Genomic DNA, 24,901 nt, shown 5'->3' with positions numbered 1-24,901 from the left:
AGCCAATTTATCAAGTTCATGAAATCTACAAAAAATCATGCTTTCTACGAATTTACTATTGCGATTTCGTACAAAGCATACCATTTCTTTATTTGGGTGTCAAATATGAAAATGAATTTTAGCGTTTTTGTTCAGAATTGCATGCTGAATCGCACCGTGTGAAGCCCTTTTTCACGTTCGCGATACGTAGACTTAAATATTTCGAGATATATATATACCATGTATACATATAAGTCAACGTCGAAATCGATCAGGGCACCCCTGTGAGAAATCTTTTTCACGAGGAAAACACGCTGGTAATATGAGGTTCGCTTTCGTTCGGAATTTTTGGCTCCTATTGTTTGGGAGGATGTTTATACCTACGTTATCTGGCTCATAAACGGTGATCTGGGATCAGTCCGAAGTTTCCGAGACAATAAGTTTTCCCCACTAATATACGGTGTTGACGGTCTGATGACGTCACTACTACCATCAGCGCCGTCTGGGAGAGGTTACATCGTGGCTAGATCCATGGCTGGAACACCTATTCTCCTTAAACTATAACACGTTGATTTCGGTCGTTTCATCCATTTCATTTGAGACGACGCGCCGTAATGTACGCATCGTAGAGCTGACCCTGAACTTCACATCGAAAATTGCCAAGTAGCCACGCAGTCAGGTAAGTGTAGCATCCAACTGTTCAATTTAAACTTTAAGTATAGTAGAATTGTTAGCATAATTCAGGTCAGTTAAGATATTTGAATTTATGCTTGCTCATTAAACTTTTAATTAAATCTTTTAATTTCTACGTAAAAAATTAAAAGAATATTAAAAAAATATTAAAAAGTTGGTATATTTTTTCACTCTACAAAGAGAGAGATTATTTATCATGCATTCGTATTTCATTGCAGCAACATTTAAATTATTATTATTCCAACAAAAATTAAGTTTGTTTTAAAAAAAATTCTAACTCAGCTATGTAGATTAAACTGTAAGCAATTGAATTGTGTTATCTGATTTCATTAATTAAGGGGTTACCCTACTGTGACGACTGACGAACGCCTAAACAGGCTAATTTTTAGGAATTAATTTCGGAAAAACTGCTGATGTACTATTAATAATTTTTTCGTATCAATTCATGTGTATGTTAGGGAGTGTGTTTATTATATAATAATATTTTTAAAGTATAAAAGTTTAATACATAATTTGATAAAGATATGTCTCTTCGCGCGTTTCTACGGTTTTCGTCCACGATTAATCTGCAGTGTACATGATATCGAATATCGTAAGCATAGCTAGGTGATTCGACACAAAAATAAAAAATATATGGCCGTTAACTACATTGTATTCGCTTTTGACTGACAGAGCTTTTTTTCTTTTTTCTTTTTGCCGACAAAAAAGGAATTCCTGAATTTTATTCGACATTTTTGGTTCAATAATCTGATGCATTTTTATTTTTTTGAAAATGTATATCAAATTTCAAGTCGATTCATCGATTACAACGATTTACAAATTTCTGATGCGGATTCCACGACCTACTGCAAGTACGCGACATGAATACTACGAATATACTATTTCAATTTCGTAGAACCTGTGACATAATTTTATTTGTAAAATGCGTTGGAGTGTTTTTGTTGTGAATTGTATATAGAATGGGGCTGTTAACGAAATCGACCAGGGCACCTCCTGAAAAGTCGATCTTGATCGACTTGAAGCGAGAAGGAAGTGAAACTATTTTCAACGAAAATTCGATTTTCGATTAAAGTCAGAGTCAACTTTACCAATCCCCTACTCGGATACTTGTTGGTCATTCGCTGCCGCGGATCTTGATTAAGTCCTACAATTAACTGTTCAAACTATTCTTTAAAAGAAAAAAATAATAGTAGATTGTGTACCAAGGAGGCAAAGTAGGTCTTTTTACTTTGACTCTCTAGTGCACACGTATATACTTTATGTAACAAAAGTGTAGTTCACCATTTTCCTTTTTTTTCTTTAAGCTACGTACAAAAAAGAGCACTTTTAAGTACTAGGACGTAAAAGTGCATTTTTACATATTCCTATGCTCTTTTTTTTTATCATCGCGTAAATGATCGATTCACATTTATGGAACACAGGGAACTGAAACGCATAAACCATACTGTGTTACATGAACAATTTTGTAGTGATAATTTCACAGTAAGACAACCCTTTAATAATGTATCAGCTGTAATTGGGAACGATTAAGTTTGATCACAAACCTTAATAAGGTCTTGCAGAGTAAATGAAACTTTGTAAGCTATCTAAAAGCACAGAATGGTGAATTTTAGATGACATATTGCGCTGTAAATGTATATGATTTTTTTATAATTAGATCTCACGATAGATGAAAACTTGAGTTTCCAATCGAGCTTGACCTACCTAAACTTCAGATACAGGATGAATATTATTCTTCATGTCACATGTTCTATAGCAGCTCAGTTCAGTAATAATTTATTATCTATATAATCACAATTCATTCAACTTAATTCGCTACACTTAAAACTGTATGTCTTCAGGTGGAAATATAATATCGAACAGTAACATCAGAGAGCAACTGCAGTACTCTCAAGCTTGAAAAGAATTCAGCAGCATGGCAGATTATGTGATAAGTGATGCAAGTCAGGATGAGAAAGATCTGATCTCAAAAGATGGCCTTTCAGCAACTCAACTCCTGTCAAGTGGAAACGGATTAACATATAATGACTTTATTATTCTCCCAGGGTACATAGATTTCACTGCTAATGTGGTTGACCTTTCTTCGCCGCTTACCAAGAAGATCATCCTAAAAGTACCCCTGGTCTCGTCTCCGATGGACACGGTTACTGAATCCGAGATGGCGATTGCTATGGCTCTGTCTGGAGGAATTGGTATAATCCACAACAATTGCACTGCAGAGTATCAGGCGAATGAAGTTCAGAAAGTGAAAAAATACGAACATGGATTTATTAGAGATCCGGTTGTCTTATCGCCGAACCACACTGTTCTCGATGTTCGCAATGTGAAAACTAAGCACGGTTTTTGCGGCATCCCGATAACAGAGAACGGAAAACTAGGAGGAAGGCTTGTGGGTATTGTAACATCTAGGGATATTGACTTCCTTGAGGACACATCGAGCCAACAGAATCTCAAGCTAGAAAATGTGATGACTAGATTAAACAATTTGATAACTGGGGCCTCTGGAGTGACGTTAAAAGAAGCTAATTCCATTCTAGAAAAATCAAAGAAGGGTAAACTCCCAATAGTGAATAATAAAGGCGAACTTGTTGCTCTGATGGCTAGGACGGACTTGAAAAAAAATCGAAGCTACCCGAATGCCAGCAAGGATGAAAACAAACAGCTCCTGGTTGGTGCAGCAATTGGAACCCGTGAGGAAGATAAGAATAGGCTGCAACTGCTGGCAGCTTCGAAAGTCGATGTCATCGTCCTAGACTCGTCTCAAGGGAATTCTCAGTACCAAATCAACATGATTAAATACATCAAGTCCAAGTATCCAGAGATGCAAGTAATCGCAGGTAATATTGTCACAAGGATGCAAGCAAGAAACCTCATACGAGCTGGGGCAGACGGTCTTAGAGTCGGGATGGGATCAGGATCCATTTGTATAACTCAAGAAGTAACAGCAGTTGGTAGGGCTCAGGCCACGGCCGTTTACAGTGTCTCAGATTACGCTAGAAATTTCGGAGTCCCTGTGATAGCTGATGGTGGTATACAGACTATTGGGCACATAATCAAAGCGTTGAGTTTGGGTGCGAGTACTGTGATGATGGGATCGCTGCTTGCGGGAACATCAGAGGCCCCAGGAGAGTATTTCTTTAGTGATGGAGTACGTTTGAAGAAATACAGAGGAATGGGGTCGCTGGATGCTATGAACCAAAAAGATGCAAGTGGTTCGGCAATGGATCGATATTTTCATAATGAAATGGATAAGCTGAAGGTGGCGCAGGGGGTCAGCGGGTCAATAGTCGACAAGGGTACAGTCCTCAAATTTTTACCATACCTTCAATGTGGCATTAGGCATGGATGCCACGACATTGGCGCCAAATCCGTATCCACCTTGCACCATATGATACACAGTGAGGAGGTTAAATTTGAAAGGAGAACTCAGTCGGCACAGTTGGAGGGAAATGTACATAGCTTATTTTCATATGAAAAGAGATTGTATTGATTTATTAGTAATAGCAACTTTGGTTCTCAAAACGATTATTGCCTTTTTAATATATGACCAAATGGTTGAGCGAGCCTGACAATTATGTCAATTATGAGTCTGCTACTTGTAAAAACGTCAGAGGTTTCATTGTCAACCAAAAATGCCTACAGTAACAGACTACGTTTGAAAAAGTTCAAAAAGATGGAATCGCTGGACAGTATAAACTAGGATGAAGCGAGATGCTTACAGTGATGGGTCAATTCTTTCGGCACATGATATGCTGTGAATTCTCTCGAAACAGACCCTGCCAAGCCGAATGGTTGCTGTGTGTGCCAACGTGTATCCAATTTTTATATGAGCAAAGCATAATAGAGAAACACTGCCAACCAAAAGTTCTGTATGTGTTTTGCAAGGACTGCATGACTTGGGAGTCCGGAGGACACTGCAATTCTCAGAAGAATAAAAAACTTGTGCATAAGACAACCCATAGAATCGTCAGAAGATATAAGAATATAACATAAATCTGATGATTGTATATTTACGAGTAAGTTTGAGAATTCATCTGAGAATTGCAGTGTCCTCCGGACTCCCAAGTCATATATATATATATGATAATTCGTTTGAAGTTTATCATATACACCTACATAGTATAGATATATATATATATACTATGTAGGTGTTTATGATAAACTTCAAACGAATTCTGCATGCCAAAACAGTTTTGATTTATATGTTATATGCGCAATTGGTAGGTCTTTACTACTTTGTTAAAACATTTTCTGTGTATTGATTGTTTAAAATTGAATTCCATATTATACAGAAAATCACGATACTATAAAATGACAGTTATACTATATACTATAATTTTTGTAAATAAATAATTAAATTTTTTAATTTCATTTTTTTGCCTGTCCTTATTTGACTATCAATTTCAAGTTATACATGCTTCTCATCGAGAACATTTATCCATTTAATTTGAATGGAATTCTGATAAATTCTATCACTTTCACCTCCAGCCCTACGAGTGGCGAAAAAAATATCTCTTTTTACGCGATTATGGCATTTTTCGCTTACTCCCGCGGTCTATTATACCTATCCGTATGAACACTACTTCAGTCAACGAACGACGAATGCGAATGCTTCGAATAATTCCGTAGTCGATGGTTCGCTTTGAATTTACCGCCATTCGCGCACTCACTCCTCACCACCTGTGAATAGTGCGAGGGCGTAACAACAGGTGGCGAAATTTCGATATTCGATGAATCGACGCGCGGCGACGGCGAGTTCGAAAACTAACCGGCTGAGGAGTGGGAGGCCAGAGCAGAGAAGCTACTAATGGCGGCGTTCAACTCTTCACATTTGAAATAGCGTTTTAGTTATGTGTACCGAGGGACTCGAACCGCATCGAGTTTCAAACAAAACGGGAAACAACGGCCCGTCGTATTAGCGTGGTGAGCTGAGCTTGGCCCCGGGGCTGAGCACGTAGTTCTTTGCGCCTTGAACCTCTCGACGATAGTCGGTGTCGGTGTTGATGCGTGCGGGGTTAACCTATTCAGGCTAGTCCCATCGCTCTCGAACAATGACAATGAATGAGGATTTCAACTTCGCCGAACTTTGTCGGCTCTGCTCGTTGAAAAGCAACAATCATCTTCAGATATTCGACAAGGAGGGCGAGCAGCGGCAGCTCCTCTTCAAAATTCGTTCCTGCATACCAGCTGTGGTAAGTACACAACTATACGTCCACCTACATACGGTCTTCCTGCGAGTCGAGGGATAATTATTACTCTCAGAATTTCGCAGCCCGTCTCACCGTCACGAGCGTGATCCATCAATTATCGCGATGAAATTTTTTCGTTCATCCTATTGATACAAGAATCGTCAGTTTGTCGCAGCAGTTTCCGACGTGCTTACAGCGGTCCGTGGCGTTGCCGGGCCGACCTTACGCTCACATAAAACAATCTCTAAGGGTTTCTACCTGCAAACTTTACAGTTACAATTTTTGCCCGTCCAAGGCACATCGCAATACACTATTTGGCAATGCGTACGAAGCACTGCAACGTAAAAGCTACATTACAACGACGGACTTCGCATTAGGCTTGAAATTTTCTTGCTTTGTTTAGTTTCGTTTTTTATTTTTAATTTTATTTTTATCGTGACTAGATCTCGAAATAAATTTTTCATTTTGTCTGGTTAAGTGGGCTGAAAGTTTTTGTCTGTAAATTTTTTTCTGCCCTAATTAATCTCCGAACTAAGCATCTGCAGACAAATTCACTAAGGATTTGGATAATTGTTGAGAAAAAAAAAAAACGATCCCAAAATTTATTGTACATCCATCAATTGTACAGAAGAATAGAAAAATTTGGACAAATTTTGATTCTGCAGGAAAAAATCGTGACATAATGCTGTACAGATATGGAAATTTATTGCAAAAAAAAAAAAAAAAAAACCTGGCGGTGAAAACAGAAAACGTAGATTGGAACGACTATTGTTTACATGAAATTGCAGAAGAATTTACAGAGGTTTCAGAGAAAATTTGCACTGAGAACTCCGGTCCTTACTTCATATGTTCAGTCAATATTTTCTTGTATTTCACATTTCCAGCTGATGACCTAGTTGAGAATAAAAAAAGGTAATTTCTATTGGGTATACACAAACGTAATTCAATTCGTATCCTTGTATTCGTTTCTTGCAATACACGTGCTTTAATTATTAAAAAAACAAGGAACAGAAAAATGTTGTTGGAAATATGCATACACACATCTTGAGAATCCCAATTGTAGTCTTGGAATAAAACAACTTCGTTTCTAACTTCAACTAAATTACGCTTAGGGTCAAGTATCGGTCCGTGGCGTTGCCGGGCCGACCTTACGTTCACATAAAACAATCTCTAAGGGTTTCTACCTGCAAACTTTACAGTTACAATTTTCGCCCGTCCAAGGCACATCGCAATACACTATTTGGCAATGCGTACGAAGCACTGCAACGTAAAAGCTACATTACAACGACGGACTTCGCATTAGGCTTGAAATTTTCTTGCTTTGTTTAGTTTCGTTTTTTATTTTTAATTTTATTTTTATCGTGACTAGATCTCGAAATAAATTTTTCATTTTGTCTGGTTAAGTGGGCTGAAAGTTTTTGTCTGTAAATTTTTTTCTGCCCTAATTAATCTCCGAACTAAGCATCTGCAGACAAATTCACTAAGGATTTGGATAATTGTTGAGAAAAAAAAAAAACGATCCCAAAATTTATTGTACATCCATCAATTGTACAGAAGAATAGAAAAATTTGGACAAATTTTGATTCTGCAGGAAAAAATCGTGGCATAATGCTGTACAGATATGGAAATTTATTGCAAAAAAAAAAAAAAAAAAAAACCTGGCGGTGAAAACAGAAAACGTAGATTGGAACGACTATTGTTTACATGAAATTGCAGAAGAATTTACAGAGGTTTCAGGGAAAATTTGCACTGAGAACTCAGGTCCTTACTTCATGTGTTCAGTCAATATTTTCTTGTATTTCACATTTCCAGCTGATGACCTAGTTGAGAATAAAAAAAGGTAATTTCTATTGGGTATACACAAACGTAATTCAATTCGTATCCTTGTATTCGTTTCTTGCAATACACGTGCTTTAATTATTAAAAAAACAAGGAACAGAAAAATGTAGTTGGAAATATGCATACACACATCTTGAGAATCCCAATTGTAGTAATCTTGGAATAAAACAACTTCGTTTCTAACTTCAAATAAATTACGCGTAGGGTCAAGTACTCAACAGATGCATTTCGCACTAATGCATGTGTGCAACTTTCAGTGATGTGGGAAATTTTCTGGTCGTAGAGCGTCTAGAAATGTTTCAACTTATTTCCCACACCTCACAGTCGTACCATTTACATCCGTAACTGATTGCTAATATTTTTCACAGATTACCAAAGAAGATGCTCTCCCAAAAAATATCTGCCAGCGGTGCCTCTACAAATTGGACATGTTCTACGAGTTCAGAGCAAGCTGCATGACGACTGACACTGTGCTAAAGAATTACGCAGATAGTTTAAAACAGCTAGCCGCTTCAGTCAACAGCCAGGTACACGCATGAAACTTTACATGATTCACGTAATTTTGAATATACGCACGGAAGCTGCACACGAATTTAATTTTAGATGTCGATATAACGCGGCATCGAAAAGCCCGCGCCATTTGAATTCACGGGCTTCTTAATAATTTATTTACGACAATGACCACGTATTACATTTTCATTCGAATTTAATCTTTTTCCCTTTAAATTTTCCATGCCGAATTGTAATCTTTTGCATGAAAGTTTTTACACGCTGCTAAAGGGTCATTATTATTTTTTGTTGTAATAAAACTGCGGCGATGAAAATACGTGATATGACTAACCAACTCGATAACACGAAATTATCAATCGCGTATTACAATCGAAAGTAAATTATGTGTAGTCCGAGTTGTTGTCCGGATGCGTGTATTCGCACCGATAGTTGTCCCGCTTCAAAATACATTGAGAGCCCATGCAGGTACACAAATATTGTTATTCTTTCAACAAATCCCGGAATATATTCTTCTCACTCGGAATTCGGACTCTATATATATATATACATAGTCCCCATACTACGTCCTTATATATTATGTACTTCTCCGCCGAAAACGATACCTGACACGTTTTACACATACACCTGTTCGTATCAGACGATAATATACGGAGCACGTGAACAGCGACTGCAGGTCGGAGGGATGTATTGTGTAGAAGTTTTTTAAAGAGTCGCACCGTTTGAACGAGAAAAACATTAAATTCTCACATTTCAGCGTAGCGGGTAGAGTCAGAAAAGTTTTTTAAGAAAAATATAACCAAATTCTATTTTCGTAAAATATGATAGCTACCTTGCGGGTTTCATACGGATCATTGCGCTGAAAAGTATGATTGTAATTGAATAATTTGATCGTATGCGACGTCACAAACGTAAATCAATAATTGTGTGGGTAGGTGGCATTTCTTCGTTTCATAACTGCATTAGGACTAATTGTAAGTAGAAAAGTTTATTTTTAACACATTATCGGAAAACGTTATTGCGCCGAACTTCCTGAAAAAATTTCGGCATGATGTTTCTTTTTCAGCAGTCAATCCGTACCTTGTTATAAAGACAACACGCAAAGTTTGTATTGATAGAACAATTTTTATATTATTTTCTGGCGCAGTCAAATAATAATTGTTGGTTTTTTTTTTCGACGCGTACATTTCGAGTTGCGGGTTGGCTACAAAAAAAAAGAAATTTTTGTTTTAAATATCTACGGCCACCGTGTGAAATTCGATCCTGTTTTCAGATTTCAAATAAATTTCACGAGGTTTTTGCGTTTCGTTGTCATTGGTAATTCTGAACTAGGATGGTCCATGATTAGCGAACGATTCCTCGTATATTTGCATTGCATGTTAATCGTATCGACCTATGCATAACGAAACTAACGAGGTGCAAGAGCAGTATTTGCTATTTTTCTCGAGTGAGAAAAGTCATACGAAATGGTGAAAAATTAATTTCGGTTAGAAAGTGCAATACAACGCATCGCTAAGAGGGAAATCCGACAGACGGAGACACGTGCGTAGTAAACCGGTACTGCGAAAGATGAGTCCTCGTTATTACGCCAAGTGTAGATGTAGCATATGACGCATTCCATAACGATTTGAGCTGGGTCCGACCCTCGACCTCTTCGATTGAATACACGATTTTTTATCTCGTTGTTTCAACTCTGAAATGTACTCGTATTTTCTTAAAGATTTTTTGAATCAATTTTGACACGCTTATAATTTTTAAATAAAAAACATCGCTATCCCAGTTTCTAAAATCTAAAAAAATTATCGAGAATCCGGGGCAGGATTGAAGTTCCGAATTTGGAAAGTTCCGAAAGCGTCTAATTCCGAATTATTTTCTGGCGAAACTTGAAGTAAGGAAATCTAAATCTTACGAAACAATAAAGTTTCGAATGGTCAGAAATCCGACGGTTCAAAGTTCTAAAATTTGAGATTTTGAAAATTCAACTTCCGAAAAGTAAAGTTCCGATAGAGCGAAATATTGAAAAATAAATTTTCAATAGAGTAAAATTCCGAAAGTTGAAATACGTTCACACAGCGTAATTTACGCAGCGAGTGGGTGTGAAAAATCCGAAAAATCGCAAATCAGAATGACCAGGATTCCGAACATAAAAATATCGAAAATCGAAAACAAAGATCAAACTGATGAAATTTTACCTAGCCAGAAATTCACAGATCTGAACGTCTTCGACGACTCCGAATTTCGATGTTTCAGATGTTATATTTTCTCATTTCCGCACTTTCGGAACTTTGACTTGTCGGAGTTGTTTGCCATTTGGAATTTTGCACTTTCGCAACTTTGAGCTTCGGATTTTCGGCCATTTGAAACTTTGATGTTTCATCAAACTTAGATTTCTTTACTATGAGTGTCGGTACCAAAAAATTCAAAATTTAGCACATTCGAAACTTTTCAAATTCGAAATTTCAACCCCGCCCCGAAAATCCTGATATCCGACAAATGATTTTCCAGAATTATGTCCGATCTTTAAATCTGAAATACGTTGGTTATTAAAAATTATAGATAAGTCAGATCGATTGTAAAAATCCGATAAAAAAAAAACAGATTTTAGTGTCTTTGATAGTTGAAACACCCGGATCAAATATCGCGAGCAAAATCGGAGAGGTCAAGGATCAGAGACGCAAGTCTAGTTGGCATGGAATGCCCCATATGTACACAGCTGCACAAAGGGTACACATGCGGCACCGACGAGACTATTTCGTGCGTGTGGTAGGCACGGGGCCGTAGCCGAATAAAGGAACAAGAAGATCCCCGTTGCAGTCGGGCTGCAGGTTCGGTTCACCGTCGGTTTGTTGGTTCTTCGTCGGGCCGCGTTATTTCCCCCACCCAAACGACGGCGCGGGCGCGACGAAGGATCTCGACTCGAGGATGGATCCCCCCCCCCCCCCCCCCCCTTTCGATTCCTCAATCCCTCTCCCTCCTCGGCACCGCCATAACCTCGAGTGTTCCTGCGAGAGCGAGAGCGTTTCTTCGTCGTCGTCGTCGTTTCCTTTCATCGTCCGTCCGTCGTTCGTGTTGTTTGGTATTGATCGACGCGCCGCGGCGCCCTGCGTTGTGAATAGAGAGCGAAAGTGACTAGCGTTCTACTGCTGCTGCTGCTGCTGCTGCTGCTGCTGCTGCTGCTGCTGCTGCTCATCGCGACGAGAGGAAGGACCAACAATGCCGCAGTGTGTGTCGGAGTGCAGTGCCGACGGTTCTCGGCTGGTGCAGTGACGACTCTGAAGTGCGCCGGAGACGAGAGTCAAACCCTCGTGCGTTGTACGCGCGACTCGCGTGTCGTCGGCACGCCTGCAGGTGCATCCTGTCTCAGTCCGCAGAAAACCAGTTATTCTTCCTCTTTTTGGCCCGCCTTTGTCGCCTCGCTACTCTCCGGCGTTCCTCGCGCACTCCGGGTGCTCCAGAAAATCGAGCGTCCGCGGAGAGACGTCCCGAAACGAGGGAAAGGAGAGAGACCGTCCGATATCTCGCCCTCCCTCTCGACGTTCCGCGCTCAATGTCAGTGTCAAGGTCGGCGGGCCGACGCACCATCGAGGCGAACCTCGGCTGCCTCACGCTTTCGAGTTCACGAACATCACCGAGCTGCTAGCTGCTGCTTCATCTTCGCCGTCCCCTCGTTTTTCGTACGTTATTACCACCTTGCGCATTGCCGTCGTGGTGCTGTTGCGAAGAGGGGATAAAGAGATAAAGAGAAAAAGAAGCTGCTTGTCATTCCTGCTGCAATTAGGGCTGCTAGATCTCCGGACCGACGGAGAAAACTATCGGAGCAACCCGAACTGTATCTCGTCTGAGTGATTTTCGGTAAGCCATTGCCAGCGGGGATTCGGGGGATTCGGGGGATTATCCTACCGGCGATTGCTGGGGAGGAAAGGAAAGGAAAGGAATGGAACGGGAAGGGACGGGAAGAGAAGGGAAGGGAGAAGTAAGGAAAGTGTGAGGGTGGGAGGGAGAACGAGAGTGTGCAAGACCGGCTGAGGAGATACGGAGACCAAGTACGGTTGTATAGGATACTCTGGTTTACTTCGACACTTCGATGTGTTGGTAGTTTCGACACTTTGGTCTCTTTGTTCGGCGAGAATTCGTGATCTTTACTAACAGTATACACACCTATAATCTCTATTGGTGTCCGGTTAAAAAGGGAATATTCATGAAACGTGAGACAGACCAAGTTTCGACAAATCTTGAAGTAAGTTTACCGGTTAGTGACACGCTTATTGTTAGACCCAATTACCGATCCTTTTATTTTCCATAATTATAAATTGACGGTGCAAATTGTGAATTTCTCGATGACTAAAACCAATTGCTTGAGGGAAAGATATTACAAATTTAGTTTTTCGTAATTTCAGAACTAAGGATCGAGTAGATACAACCAAAAAGGTCAATCATTGGGACAGGGTCGGTAACTGGTACACCAACCGTATAAAAAAAAATTTATAGTAGATCCAAAGTCCGGCGAAATCGATTTTCTTTTTTTTTTCTGCAACGGGTCAGATATTTTAAGATAAAACGGTTTTCCAAGCTTATCTGCTTCTCTTTGGTCGAAAACTTTGCGTAACTGCAAGTTTTAACGTTTGTGATTTTTTTCCGTACAACTATACGAGAATTTGAATACAAATGAGCGATGTATTGTTTCGTGATATTTGACATTTTTTCTACGCTTTCCACAATTTTATTTTCCAATATCCACGAACACAGAGGCTCTGGCATATATCTATAATATTAAAAGTATAGATGAAAAGCCCAGTAGACAATATTTGTTTTCTGTTGCAACAAAACTGCACCGCCGATAGAAGCATTAAGGTCGAAACAACTTGGAACAACCTAAAGAGCCCAAAATCTTGACTTTCATTCTACCCTGTCTGTAGTTCTATGCTAAAAGGAAATAATTGGTACTGAAAACTATATAAATACATTTTACATTTAAAACTTTCGGAGCTTAGAGGCACGTGTTTCATTTAACGCAGAGGCTTGAAACTTCGCACAGATTTTTTTTTAATGACTTGGATCAGATTTGGGGGGCATAACAATGAAAATTTTTCCCACCCCCGAACAAGGTCCACCCTGATAAGCATACAACAAAAGTTAGATAGAGAGGAAAATGATCTTTTTCGATTTGGAACCGACATTTCCCGCCTGCTTGTTCATTTCCGTAGTTTGTTTGTTCATTTTTCATACGAGTTTTAAAGTATGCATGCCATATAAAAATACCTACATAATAAGAACTTGCTGGTCAGGTTTATCCTTGTGTTGCTTTGGTTTAGGATGTCACGTGAACTCCTTGTAATATTATTTGAAAGATTACAGGTGTTCAGGTTCGAATGAAATCTGATATACTGACGAAATTAACAAGAATATATGTTATATATTTGATAAATTGATGTTATCCTAGATCGATGTGATTGCTCGATGACGTGCAGTTTGCATTGGTAGATTGTTACACGAGTTTGAATCAGTATTTTTTGAGAGCGACTCGCAGACGGAAAATACGTTCACTGTAATTGAGGGATGTATGGACAGCTAAAAAATAGCTGAAATTTTAAGAAAAACCGAAAATATGGGAGAGTGTAAAAAGAAGACTGAACAAGGGTTGTAAATTGGAAAGGACGCGGACATGGTGGAAAAATTCAGCTAGGTACTTGAAAGGTTCAACATAAAATATACGGATACAAACCTGCAGACGGACTCAGTACAAGTTAGCGGAAAACATTCGGGGACCAGATGTGTGGTTGTAAATTAACCTCTTAAGGTCTAGCGAAGGTTTTGCGACGCTGCACTTGCATATATATATATATGCATATATATTAGGCTGTGTCAAAAAAAACGGCTAATTTTTTTTTCAAAATCCTCACATAAAAACTTCCGAGAAGGTGTGAAAGGACGCCTGTAAAAAGCAGAGCCCTTAATATTATTATTAAGAGGTCGCGCATCGGGAATTTTTATTTCCCGTTTAAATAACACAGGAATAAATTTTTTTAAATTTTGCAATTTCGTATTTCTGCAACGGCTCATTGAATTAGCGGACCAAACCATATTTTCGTAGGAAATTTGACGCTCTACAAAAAAAGTCCTCATAAAGTTTTCGATAGTCACACTCCTTCAAAAGTTATTCGAGGTCAAAGTTAAACTTACAAAAAAATTCAATGTTTTTTTTTTTCGATGATACTATGAATCTTTTCTCATTATTTTGTTATAAAGAGGACAGATTTCGGAACAATTACATTTTTAAATAGTCAAGTGCATCAGTTATGGATTCTTCATGATAACATGTTTATTATTTAACATCGCATTTTTGTAAAGTAACTTTATATTGACTCGATGGGAAAATTAATGATTGAAAAAGCCCGATTAGAGTAAGATATATTTATTAAATATATCTTTATAACAAAATTATGAGAAAAGATTCATAGTATCATCAAAAAAAAAAAAAACATTGAATTTTTTTGTAAGTTCAACTTTGACCTCGAATAACTTTTGAAGGAGTGTGACTATCGAAAACTTTGTAAGGACTTTTTTTGTAGAGCGTCAAATTTCCTACAAAAATATGCTTTGGTCCGCTAATTCAATGAGCCGTTGCAAAAATACGAAATTGCAAAATTTAAAAAAATTTATTCCTGTGTTATTTATACGGGAAATAGAAATTCCCGATGCGCGACCTCTTAATAATAATATTAAGGGCTCTGCTCTTTACAGGCGTCCTTTCACACCTTCTCGGAAGTTTTTATGTGAGGATTTTGAAAAAAAAAATTAGCCGTTTTTTTGAATCAGCCTAATATATGTATATGTATATATAACCTTTACCCCAGAGTTTATGAACGACCTTTTATAATCTTGTGTTTTCATTGTTGTTATCTTATGAAACGTATAACCAGCGTACGTTTGACAGTCAACAACAATAAAAACAGAAGATTATTCTCGACAAACGTTTGGACTCGTGTATTTTCAATGACACAGTAAGTTTGGATAAACATCGCATGAGCAAGCCATACGTCTCGTATGGTGCAGATATTTTCGAATCCTCATTATTTCCGTTTCACAAATTGCCAAGGCCGTCTTATCTTGTCGAGAAACTTTAAGATTTGAGAACCTTTAAACTTTGAGAAATAATAAAATGTTCGTTCAATGCGTCGTTGTATAGGATGTGAAAAAAAAACGAAAACACATTATCGAACGAACTAGACGTAAAAAAACATTGTTAAATACGGAATAAAACCCGGCGCGGTTAGGAGTTTGAAAAATTAACCGTTCTCTCCAATACGGATAGTTCGAAAATGTAACGAAGAAATAACAAAAAATTAGGTTGAAAATCTCAAAAACGGAGAGCATTCGTGCCAAAATACCGAAGTCATAAATTTGTGACTGCATATTCGCGTATACGAAGTCACAAAATGTGTCGGTGCAGGCTTGAGAGTGAGAATTTGTTACGTTCGTTGCATCACACAACGCATTTTTATGTCTGTGTGCTGCTGATCGAACAAACGGCGGACCACCCGCGATGCCTTGTGTCTTTTATTCTTTCTTCGATTTTTTTTATCATACTGGAAAATTTTTCTCGCTCGTGAGGTTCAATTCGACTTTAACAATTAGATATTTACGTCACAGGTTGATTTTTAACTTAATTGTAAGACTGAAAATAATTTCTGTATTTGGTAACTTATAAAATTGATATTTATTTATCGAAACAGCTAAGATACAGAGTCGATATTTGAAAATTGAACTTCTTTATTTGCAAAAAGAAAATGAATTGGATGCCTGAATTTTAATTGTTGGTGGTGGAGTTACTGCAACGATCAGACCTAATTTGACATTGTTTCAAAGTACGGACAATCCTAACGTTGCAAAATGAAAGTTTTGCCCAAAGATGCATCCGTTACTATAATAATTTCAATTTCAACCTCGTCCGAATTGTGCGAAAATTTATGTAAAATCAAAGTCGACTTATGATTTATGTGCATTATTACTGGTTTCTATCGGTGTGATTATAATTTTGTATGATGCATAGTGCATATTAGCTCTCAAGTTTTGAAGAAACCACATTATTAATACATTTATCAGTAAATATATTATAATATGGTACAAAAGCAAATTTAAATAGTTCAATTGTATTAGTCAAACAACATCGAAACCTCAGTTTATCTACAACACTCAACAAGAGATTTTCCATTATAGCGTTTGCAAAGTTTTATCAATTTTTTATCTCGATGTTTGACATTTTCAAATATTTATTATTTTCTTTGTGTTTATTATATATTTTGTGTTTTTCAATCTAATGTCTTTAATTTATCTTTTATTTAAGAAATTCGAAAATATACAACCAATATCCAGCTAAGAAAGCAGAAACACAAAATAATTCAAATGACACAAAATTAAAATTCCTCTTTTGCAATTATTTCCTTTTAATTTTTCAACTTATTTTACGCGACGATCACTAATTTCAAGTGAAGAATATTCCTCTCTGAATTTGGTCGTCATGTTAAGAATGTTAAAAAAGCGATAATTCATGAGATTGGGAATCCCGTCATTCTCTGTCGTGTGTACCTAGTATGCATCACAGAATTCAATATCGTAACTTATCCTAGAACCATTTTCAACTAAAACTCCTAACGTCTCAATTAATAATCCGGATTGTTTTTATTTTCTCATTTTACTAGGTATCAGAAAAAGATAAAATGTCCGGTGGTAGTCAGCAGCAACAGCAACGTACGGCGTATGTTGAAGCCCATGCGGTTGCTCATGCTGCAGTTCAACAGCACATGGCGCAGCAGGCAGCCCAAGCAAGACTTGCCGGTCCAGGTCCTCCTGCTGCTCCTCAGCCACCAAATCCCACGTTTACCATCCCAGATGATGGACTTGGATACGACGATGGTGTCCGAGTTCTCCGCTCCATTGGGACCTGGTATGTCAATCGACTTCTGCAACTCATAACTGAGAGTGTAGAATTTTAAGAACGTAAAGCATAACGTGAATGCAGTCTAAATTTTGTATCCAAACTTAACTACTCAGTGTTTTTCATCAAACGATTAAATCTAAAACTAATCGAGCATCATCATGAAATAATGTTAATTAATTTCTTTATTTTATATACATCCTTATGGCCTATTTGACGATCGAATCGAATTGCACGCTCATGCCCTTCAAACAGGATACCTAATAAATTCTGCCGTGAAAAAGTCATTAATTTTTGGATCGTGGAAACAGGTCACCAGATTATTCTGCCGCAATGCGACCCGGAGGCGTAATGCCAGCATTTCCTACAGCCAATGAGCAACAGTTCTCTAGAGGACCAACGGTCAATCAGGCCCCACGTCCGAGACCAGGCTATGCATCTAAAGCTACAAATACAGGAGAGCCTACAGTCAAAGCGTTTGCTTGCACGGTTTGCGGCAAGGGTCTTGCTCGTAAAGATAAGCTGGTTATACATATGCGCATACATACTGGTGAGAAACCATATTCGTGCGAAGTTTGCGGTAAGTTTGCTGACTTTTTCCAGTTTTATCGGATAGTAATTAATTGCTGTTATGCAATCGTCTTCAAGTGTGAGTGAGGAATGTTTTGCTGACAAATGTGAAGTCGATCCTCAATGTAAAGAACATACCTCAGATGCTCTCTAAATTTACAACTTTTGAGTTGAAAATATCCTGCAATGACAAATTCTGTCCTTCGAAATATCTAACTCTTTGCGAGTCATCAAAGTTCATGTCTTATACGAAATTACTGAATGTTACTTTCAACAAAACATGTCCATATCAATATTATGCTTATGATCATTCTATTACCATCTGCTTTCACCTTACGAAACTATGAAACTCATTATTGAACTAGAAGATTTGAAATTGCACTTGAGACATGACAATACGTGAAAAGATTTGTGTCTAAAATTTGTATTTCCCTTGATATTTTGTATGTTTCATACTCCATAACATTACAATTTTGAAAAGTGCTTATCTGCCTCGTATTAATTAGCAACCTTTAAGTGAATAAATATTTGAATTTCAAACTAATCATATGCAATTGATATTTGAATTTTGAATCTCTACATCTACATTGTCTTAGGCAAAGCATTCGCGAGACGCGACAAGTTAGTTATACACATGAATAAACTGAGACATAGACCGGGTGTGACTCCACTCTCAACTCCAACTGCGCCAAACTCGGATCAGCAGCAACAGCAGCAGCAACAACAACAGCAGCAGCAGCAGCAACAACAGCAACAGCAACAACAGCAACAGCATCAAAATCGTCAAGATGCTCTTCAGAAACCAAAAATTGAACCTGTTAGCTGGGCTTGCGAACTTTGCGGAAGAGCTCATGCAACCAGAGAGGAATGGATGCAGCATGCAAGGTAATGTGATTAGAGTTTAAAAGTTGATGTTGCGTCTAAGTAATAGATACTAACAAACAAAAAATCGTTGAAAGTCAGATTCAAGTTTTATGCTTAACGATTGTTATTTGTGGACAGCAAAGTAAAAATTCGTATATTGTATAAAAATAATCTTTATGCATGTGAAGTTTGTAACAATAAAAATGTGGATAGTTTTTGTGATATCATATATCGAATAGATACTTGTATAGGGTTCCCACTGTTTAACACACAAATTTTAGGTCTCATCTTGAGGCTTCAGCACCACCGCAGCACGCCGCGCCATATTTTCCTGCAAGTGCTGCTCCACCACAACCCTATACATCAGAACGAAATTTCTGTCTGATGTGCCGCACAGATTTTACGGACAAAGCTGAATTCATGTTTCATGTTCGCTCGCATTTTGAGCCTCATTCACAACCGACTCCATCCCAGCATTCGAGTGGTAAGCAGGGTGCAGACTCTGCTACTGCCGAACTCATCGCCCGTGGCTTAGTTGACCCCTCGGGCCTCTGTAGCTAGAACCACACCACCTACCATTGCCTGTCGTCGATTCGTGTCTTACCGTAGTGCAAACTTTCGACTCTGCCGTTGGCGATGTGACATATAGATTGATATAACATCACGCGGTAATCGGTGATCGAAACGTTAGTGCCTATGTGTCATGGATTTATTATTAATCGAACATATGTAACAGTGAATAATAATTTTAATCATGTTAATTTGGATAGTACAGTCGGTCTTACTCAGTTTAAGTGGCCGATGAAATCATGATTGTTTAAAAATCACGTGTGAGTAATTTAGCCGCTAACTAGATTTATACACACATATATATCTATTATAAATATGATATACATATACATATTATACATATACGTACATATACATTGCTCGGAGATATCTGGTTAGAAGGAGTCGCATGTCTATTTTGTATAACTTGCATCATTATTAAGAGCAATTTATATATTTACAGTATATTTGATGTGTAAAAGAACTCTCTTCCCGCGTTATGATTGATTTACTTGTAAATATATTATATTTAGATCAGCGTATTTTATAATTGTAGTTATTAGTTTAGGCATTATACCCCGTAGTATTTCAGTTCATCGATTTATAAGTATATCTGATACAATATCCAATTGTATAATATTGTCGCAACATAATTATAAATACACATACACGCACACATACAATCAACATTAGGGTGTTGAACATCCATTTGTTTCCTTACTTCCGCCCTCAATTGTGCAGACGTTGAATCTTCGAAAATTTGTTATCTTTGGTAGAAATTTCGTAGAGATCAATAAATTACTCAAATATAATCATAAACCCAAAGATTCAAGATATGAGGTTTTTTATTCTTTATTGTGAGCTTACTGGTAATTGCAAAAATAATATTTTAAAAACAAAAATAACAAGATGGAACTTTGAAATTTAAAAATTGACTGAAGCATTTCGTGTCTCAGGTTTGGACAAGTTCAATTTTTAATCTGAAGTAGCGGATTTGAGGGATGGAGTTGCAAAAATTGCGATGGAGAATTGTTTTGGATCTTCTCATACCCTAATATAACTCATCTCACGTGTCACAAGTTACGTATACTTTTTACCTTGCACGGTGGAATGAATGAGCGATTAGCATATCAAAGTATTGTAATAAGATAACTTTACGTATAAAATAGTCGAGATATTGTCCGATGCAAACTTTAGCGTCAAATCTACGGTGTAAGAATTGTTTTGACTTAATCTTCGAACAACTTAGTTTTCGATTGATTTCCGGATTTCTCAAACATGGCACTGCCTACTAATTATAATATTCCTTGATTCCCACCGATAAAAAGTACTTGCTCTCCGTCTGCTGTTTTATTGCTCTAACAGCAGGAATTTTTAAATTTTCAATACGCTAGTAAAAAGCGCAATTGCAAATTATTTACAGTCTTAGCATTGAAACTCGTAATTGTTCTATCGCTGTTACATAAAATATAAGTTATTCATAATGCTTTTTAGAATTGCTGTCATTTTATACTAGAAATTATTCTTCAGTGGTTACGTCACGAGATTAACGCTATATCACGTCATTTTTTTTTTCCTATTACAGAAACTTTTACGCCCTCTACTCGACTATGTTAGTATCTTGTTGAGTTATTATCGTAGAATGATTGAACGTTATGAAAATTGTTGTTTAAGTTTGTGTCCATGTCGCAATTTATTTTTAGAGCCACGGAACTAATTAACTTACTTGATATTATTTGGGAGTTGGGGAGGTGGCGATCACCAGATCAGAAAAGTACCGACATCTGCTCCCATCTTCAGCATGCAGGGATCACGACATCATCTGATTGATTGCTGAAGACGGAAACAGATTCCACTGCCTGAAAGTCAAGATAAAGGTATGATAAACCGATGGAGCTAGTCCCACCAACCCCAAGAAAGCTCGGGAAAAGCAGAGTGGATAGGGAGGAAGTCAGGTGGACCCTCCTTTCACCACCATTCCTAAACTCCCAAATAATACCATGCATGATATGCCATTACTACTAAATTTCAGACAACAACTAATCAATTTCGGATGAAAAAGTAACTACATATTGAAAATTTGTCTAAACTGTGAGATATTTTTGGAGTCTTATCAGAATGATGGGTGAGCTTGCTACACATGCAGAACATAGTTTTTGAAGTGCTTTGAGAATTAAAACTTGTTATAAAAATGTTTGCTGCAACTACTAAACTTCAAAAATTGTACTCCAACTAACGAGGAACGCAGGCACAGAAACGAATCAAGTAATGCTAATGAACTTTTTCTAATTTCACATGAGACTTTCTATTTCAATCTTCAGAATAGTATTTGATTTGAAAATTTATTGAAAAAGAATTATATGCATTAACGGTGAGAAACTAATAATAACAGATAGGCAAAAGTGTTTCAAAATCTTTTCACATTTTGGCGAGATCCGAAATTTTGTGCTTGTTTTTCGGATTAGATTCGTTTTATTATGGTGGAATTTGGTGATTTGTACGTTTTCCTTTTGACTATCTGTTCTGACAGTTTCTTGTGGCCTGATGTTGTTCCGTTCTAAGTTACTTTAACGTTAGTTTCATCCGATTTGATTAAAACTTCATTTTTCATAGTATCGCCGCGTTGCCACACCATGCCGTATCTTGTACGTTTCGGGAAAAATAATTAACCCTAGGAGTACACACTCTGACTTCACAGACCCGATTGAAGTTTCAAAGGACTGGTACTGTGATACCTTTGACCTAACAGAAACGACTCTGCCGCGTAAAATATCTTTGGTCTTACTTTGCACATTGAAAGAGTGCACAAGAAAGCCTGGTGTTTCTCAGACCGTCGAGGTTTTTTTAGTAATGATCGAAAATTAGGACAATGTATTTTCTTCCCCAAGTAAGAAATCCATATTATCTCATCTATAATCTGTGAGGAAATGAAAATCATCTCAGTTACTTCCAAAGCCATGAATTTTTTTATCCATCAGTGCAAAACTCGCTTTTCTCCTTCGGCCATTTACTTAGACGCTTTTCTTGGGCACATTACGAATTGAAATCATATCTAGTTTTCACAAATGCCTTCTTAACTGCAGTCTGCTCATTCACTTAGAAAACTAAACATTCAAATAGACCTAATTTTGCTGATGTTGTCTGCATCTGACAGACCGAGTGTATGAAAGTAGACAGAGAGAGATATGTGTTTACTCCTAGGGTTAATACACTTACACATTTTCGAACCCGCACTTGATACAGCTTCAATGGCACTTAGTCTTGTCTAGATACATACATACATATACAATATACATAGGTACATAAGATTTATTCTAGTTGAGGAAGCAGCGAGCGCGCTGAGTTTTACTGTGCCTCCTTTGTAGACGTGTTATTTTATTAGCGTTTTACACTTTTATCTTGTTTTTAAACTTGTTGACTTAGCCAAAAATTTGACTGACTATTGATTGTAACTATCTGTAATTATTATTATTATTATTATTATCTTCATTATAGATAGACTAATTAGACCGAAAATATAGATTTGTAAGAAAAACCTCCCTCGAGAGAGATAACTATGTTTTAAAAAAAAAAGTTTTTCATCGATTTTGGTGAAATATCCACTTTTCTGTTTCGTAGACTGTGAATGTCATTGTAATCTCTGTTCAGATTATATGTTAAACCTATCGCAACCTTTTAAATATTTTTGTTTTCCTTGGCGATGTCGCTATATCGATATGTATATTACGTTGTCAAATCTCTGACAATACACAACAATCGATGAAACTTGTTTTGAAATTTATTATCGTGTACAAAATTTTTGGTTCAACTATGAGGCCCGAAACTTAAGAAAGTGCGTATTATTGCAAACATGCAATTGACATTCTGTACGCGTGTATAACTGATAGTATCCAAAATTATCGAAATTTTACTGTCGTTTGTAACCGACTGTTGTTACGATTTGTACAGATATGGATAATTGATCGATCTCTTTGTTTTCTATTATATTATATTCGGTATTAAGTAACATATATAATTATATACGTATGCATTCGATTTTTACCCACAATGTACTGTAAATTTAATGAAATTTATTCTAACCGCTTCAAGACTACAGTGGCGTTTCAAATTTGCACATTAGGTCGCCTTGAACTGGTCAGAGGTCGACCATATTCGAGGTACAGTACGGTGATTATTGGTTAGGGCGGTGATGTTTTTAAATTTGGACCGGGTCATGCAGAAAAAATGAATTAAAAATATAAAGCAAAACGAGCAGGCCCACAAAATGAAAAGCAAAGAGAAAGCAATTGGGAATATTGATGAACGAGTAATGTTTCGCATTGTTTCCTTCTTTATTGCGCATAGTGCCTTCTCTCTGGGACATGATAATTACGTATTGTATATGTATATTAATTATGTGTTTATATATAATTTTGACTTGCACGGTAGGAGGCACAATGGCGTAAACGTTATTACTATTACTATTACTGCTACTATTAAACAGATAAATATATAAATAAATAAATAAGTTAGGATAGATTATTTGATGCTGTTTGGTGTCGTCAGGAATGAACATTTGACGACACTGCCTCTAGCATCTGTTTTAGACTACTTTTATACCGTTAATGTCACACGCAGCTAATCAGAGTTGGTACATTACTGCCATAACCATAACATACAATGTATACTCATATACCTATACCTTTATAAATAAAATATATAAAATAACGTGGCATTTGTAATCAGACATTGGCATGAATTCTATGAATTTACTGTTGCGATTTCGTAGAATCCGTGCCATTTCTTTATTTCTGCATCAATTCAAAATGAATTAGAGAATTTTTATTCAGAATTGTGCATAGAATCTGGCTGTTGAGCCCAGTTTCGCGTTCGAGGTACGTGGACTTCGATATTTAAAAATACATACGACGACGTCCAAATCCACTAGGACACCCCCTTTTAAAGGGGGACTCTGGTGAAATTTCGATGATGTCGAGTTTTTTGTTTTTGATACGACTAAAAAAGAAGTGATCAAAAATTCCTTCCAACAAAATTTATATCATGGTGTTATGTGTCCTGAAAAAAAATTTCAATCTTCTGTGATGAAAGTAATACGCTGGAAATTTTCTTAACGTTATACCAAAAAATTTGCTTGTTTACCTCTTCACTCTTATCAAACTTTTTTTCATTGGTACTTAACGACCGTTGAGTATTAGAATCTATTATAGAGTCTTGGTGATCGGTCAATTAAGAAAACGTATTTTTAGTTAACGTTTCGACCCTGATATGGGCCCTTCTCAGAACGATTTATTTTTTTAAACTGTCAAAAATAACAAAAAGATTTTTGTAAAATAAATAATAGTACTAGAAGTAATCAGACTTAAATATTGTAGATGTAATACTCTTAGAGCTATTATATATTGTTGATAGTAAGAACCTTATGATTAATTGAAATAAGGATGTTTTTGAGTGTTATTTACCTTTTGAATTAAGTAAGTGGATGTAGTCGAATTCACAATTACAGTTGGTGGAAACAGTGTTCTTTTGAGTGACGGTAGACAATGTCAATCTTCAAGTTATTTTATATGTGGGAGTTAATAGTTGGTAGTCATTAATTAAAAAGATTAAAGAACTATGTTTCTTCACAGTCAGTATGTCATTGTGTTAAAAGGTTATTAAAGAAGGTTGTTTAGCAATGAAATTAATTCACTGGTGTCAATGAAGTGGAGGTAGGCTCTTTATAATTAAGTTCTACATGTCTAACGAAATATTGTTGGTTGAACCAATTGTGTCAACA

The 24,901-nt window shown here is 37.0% G+C and overlaps 2 protein-coding genes across 4 annotated transcripts; both read left to right on the top strand.

Moving 5' to 3' along the window:
* The first annotated feature begins 251 nt into the window (after positions 1-251).
* Positions 252-4,974, top strand: LOC124296712 (inosine-5'-monophosphate dehydrogenase-like). Of its 2 annotated transcripts, none has more exons than XM_046747002.1 (2): positions 252-658; positions 2,514-4,974. In XM_046747002.1, the coding sequence occupies exon 2, from the start codon at positions 2,588-2,590 to the stop codon at positions 4,160-4,162; it is 1,575 nt and encodes a 524-aa protein (XP_046602958.1). In that variant the 5' UTR covers positions 252-658; positions 2,514-2,587; the 3' UTR covers positions 4,163-4,974. The 2 variants fall into 2 exon arrangements, with proteins under 2 accessions (XP_046602958.1, XP_046602959.1); XM_046747003.1 differs by lacking the exon at positions 252-658 and adding an exon at positions 1,712-1,886.
* Positions 4,975-5,095: 121 nt separating this feature from the next.
* On the top strand, positions 5,096-23,832 carry LOC124296713 (endothelial zinc finger protein induced by tumor necrosis factor alpha). 2 transcript variants are annotated; one of them, XM_046747004.1, is made up of 6 exons: positions 5,096-5,864; positions 8,069-8,227; positions 16,907-17,151; positions 17,454-17,722; positions 18,309-18,597; positions 18,858-23,832. In XM_046747004.1, exons 1-6 carry the CDS (start codon positions 5,724-5,726, stop codon positions 19,135-19,137), a joined length of 1,383 nt encoding a protein of 460 aa, XP_046602960.1. In that variant the 5' UTR covers positions 5,096-5,723; the 3' UTR covers positions 19,138-23,832. The 2 variants fall into 2 exon arrangements, with proteins under 2 accessions (XP_046602960.1, XP_046602962.1); XM_046747006.1 differs by lacking the exons at positions 5,096-5,864; positions 8,069-8,227 and adding an exon at positions 12,086-12,444.
* Positions 23,833-24,901: the final 1,069 nt, after the last annotated feature.

Source organism: Neodiprion virginianus, chromosome 1 (genome assembly GCF_021901495.1).
Source record: "Neodiprion virginianus isolate iyNeoVirg1 chromosome 1, iyNeoVirg1.1, whole genome shotgun sequence".
NCBI lineage: Eukaryota > Metazoa > Arthropoda > Insecta > Hymenoptera > Diprionidae > Neodiprion > Neodiprion virginianus.
This window is presented reverse-complemented; position numbering and strand designations above follow the sequence as displayed.

Excerpts from the sequence above, each read along its gene's own strand:
- LOC124296712 (XM_046747002.1), top strand. The coding sequence starts at position 2,588 with ATGGCAGATTATGTGATAAGTGATGCAAGTCAGGATGAGAAAGATCTG.
- LOC124296713 (XM_046747004.1), top strand. The coding sequence starts at position 5,724 with ATGACAATGAATGAGGATTTCAACTTCGCCGAACTTTGTCGGCTCTGC. Across the intron at positions 5,865-8,068 it reads GTTCCTGCATACCAGCTGTG|ATTACCAAAGAAGATGCTCT; the intron begins GTAAGTACACAA and ends TATTTTTCACAG. Across the intron at positions 18,598-18,857 it reads GAATGGATGCAGCATGCAAG|GTCTCATCTTGAGGCTTCAG; the intron begins GTAATGTGATTA and ends CACAAATTTTAG.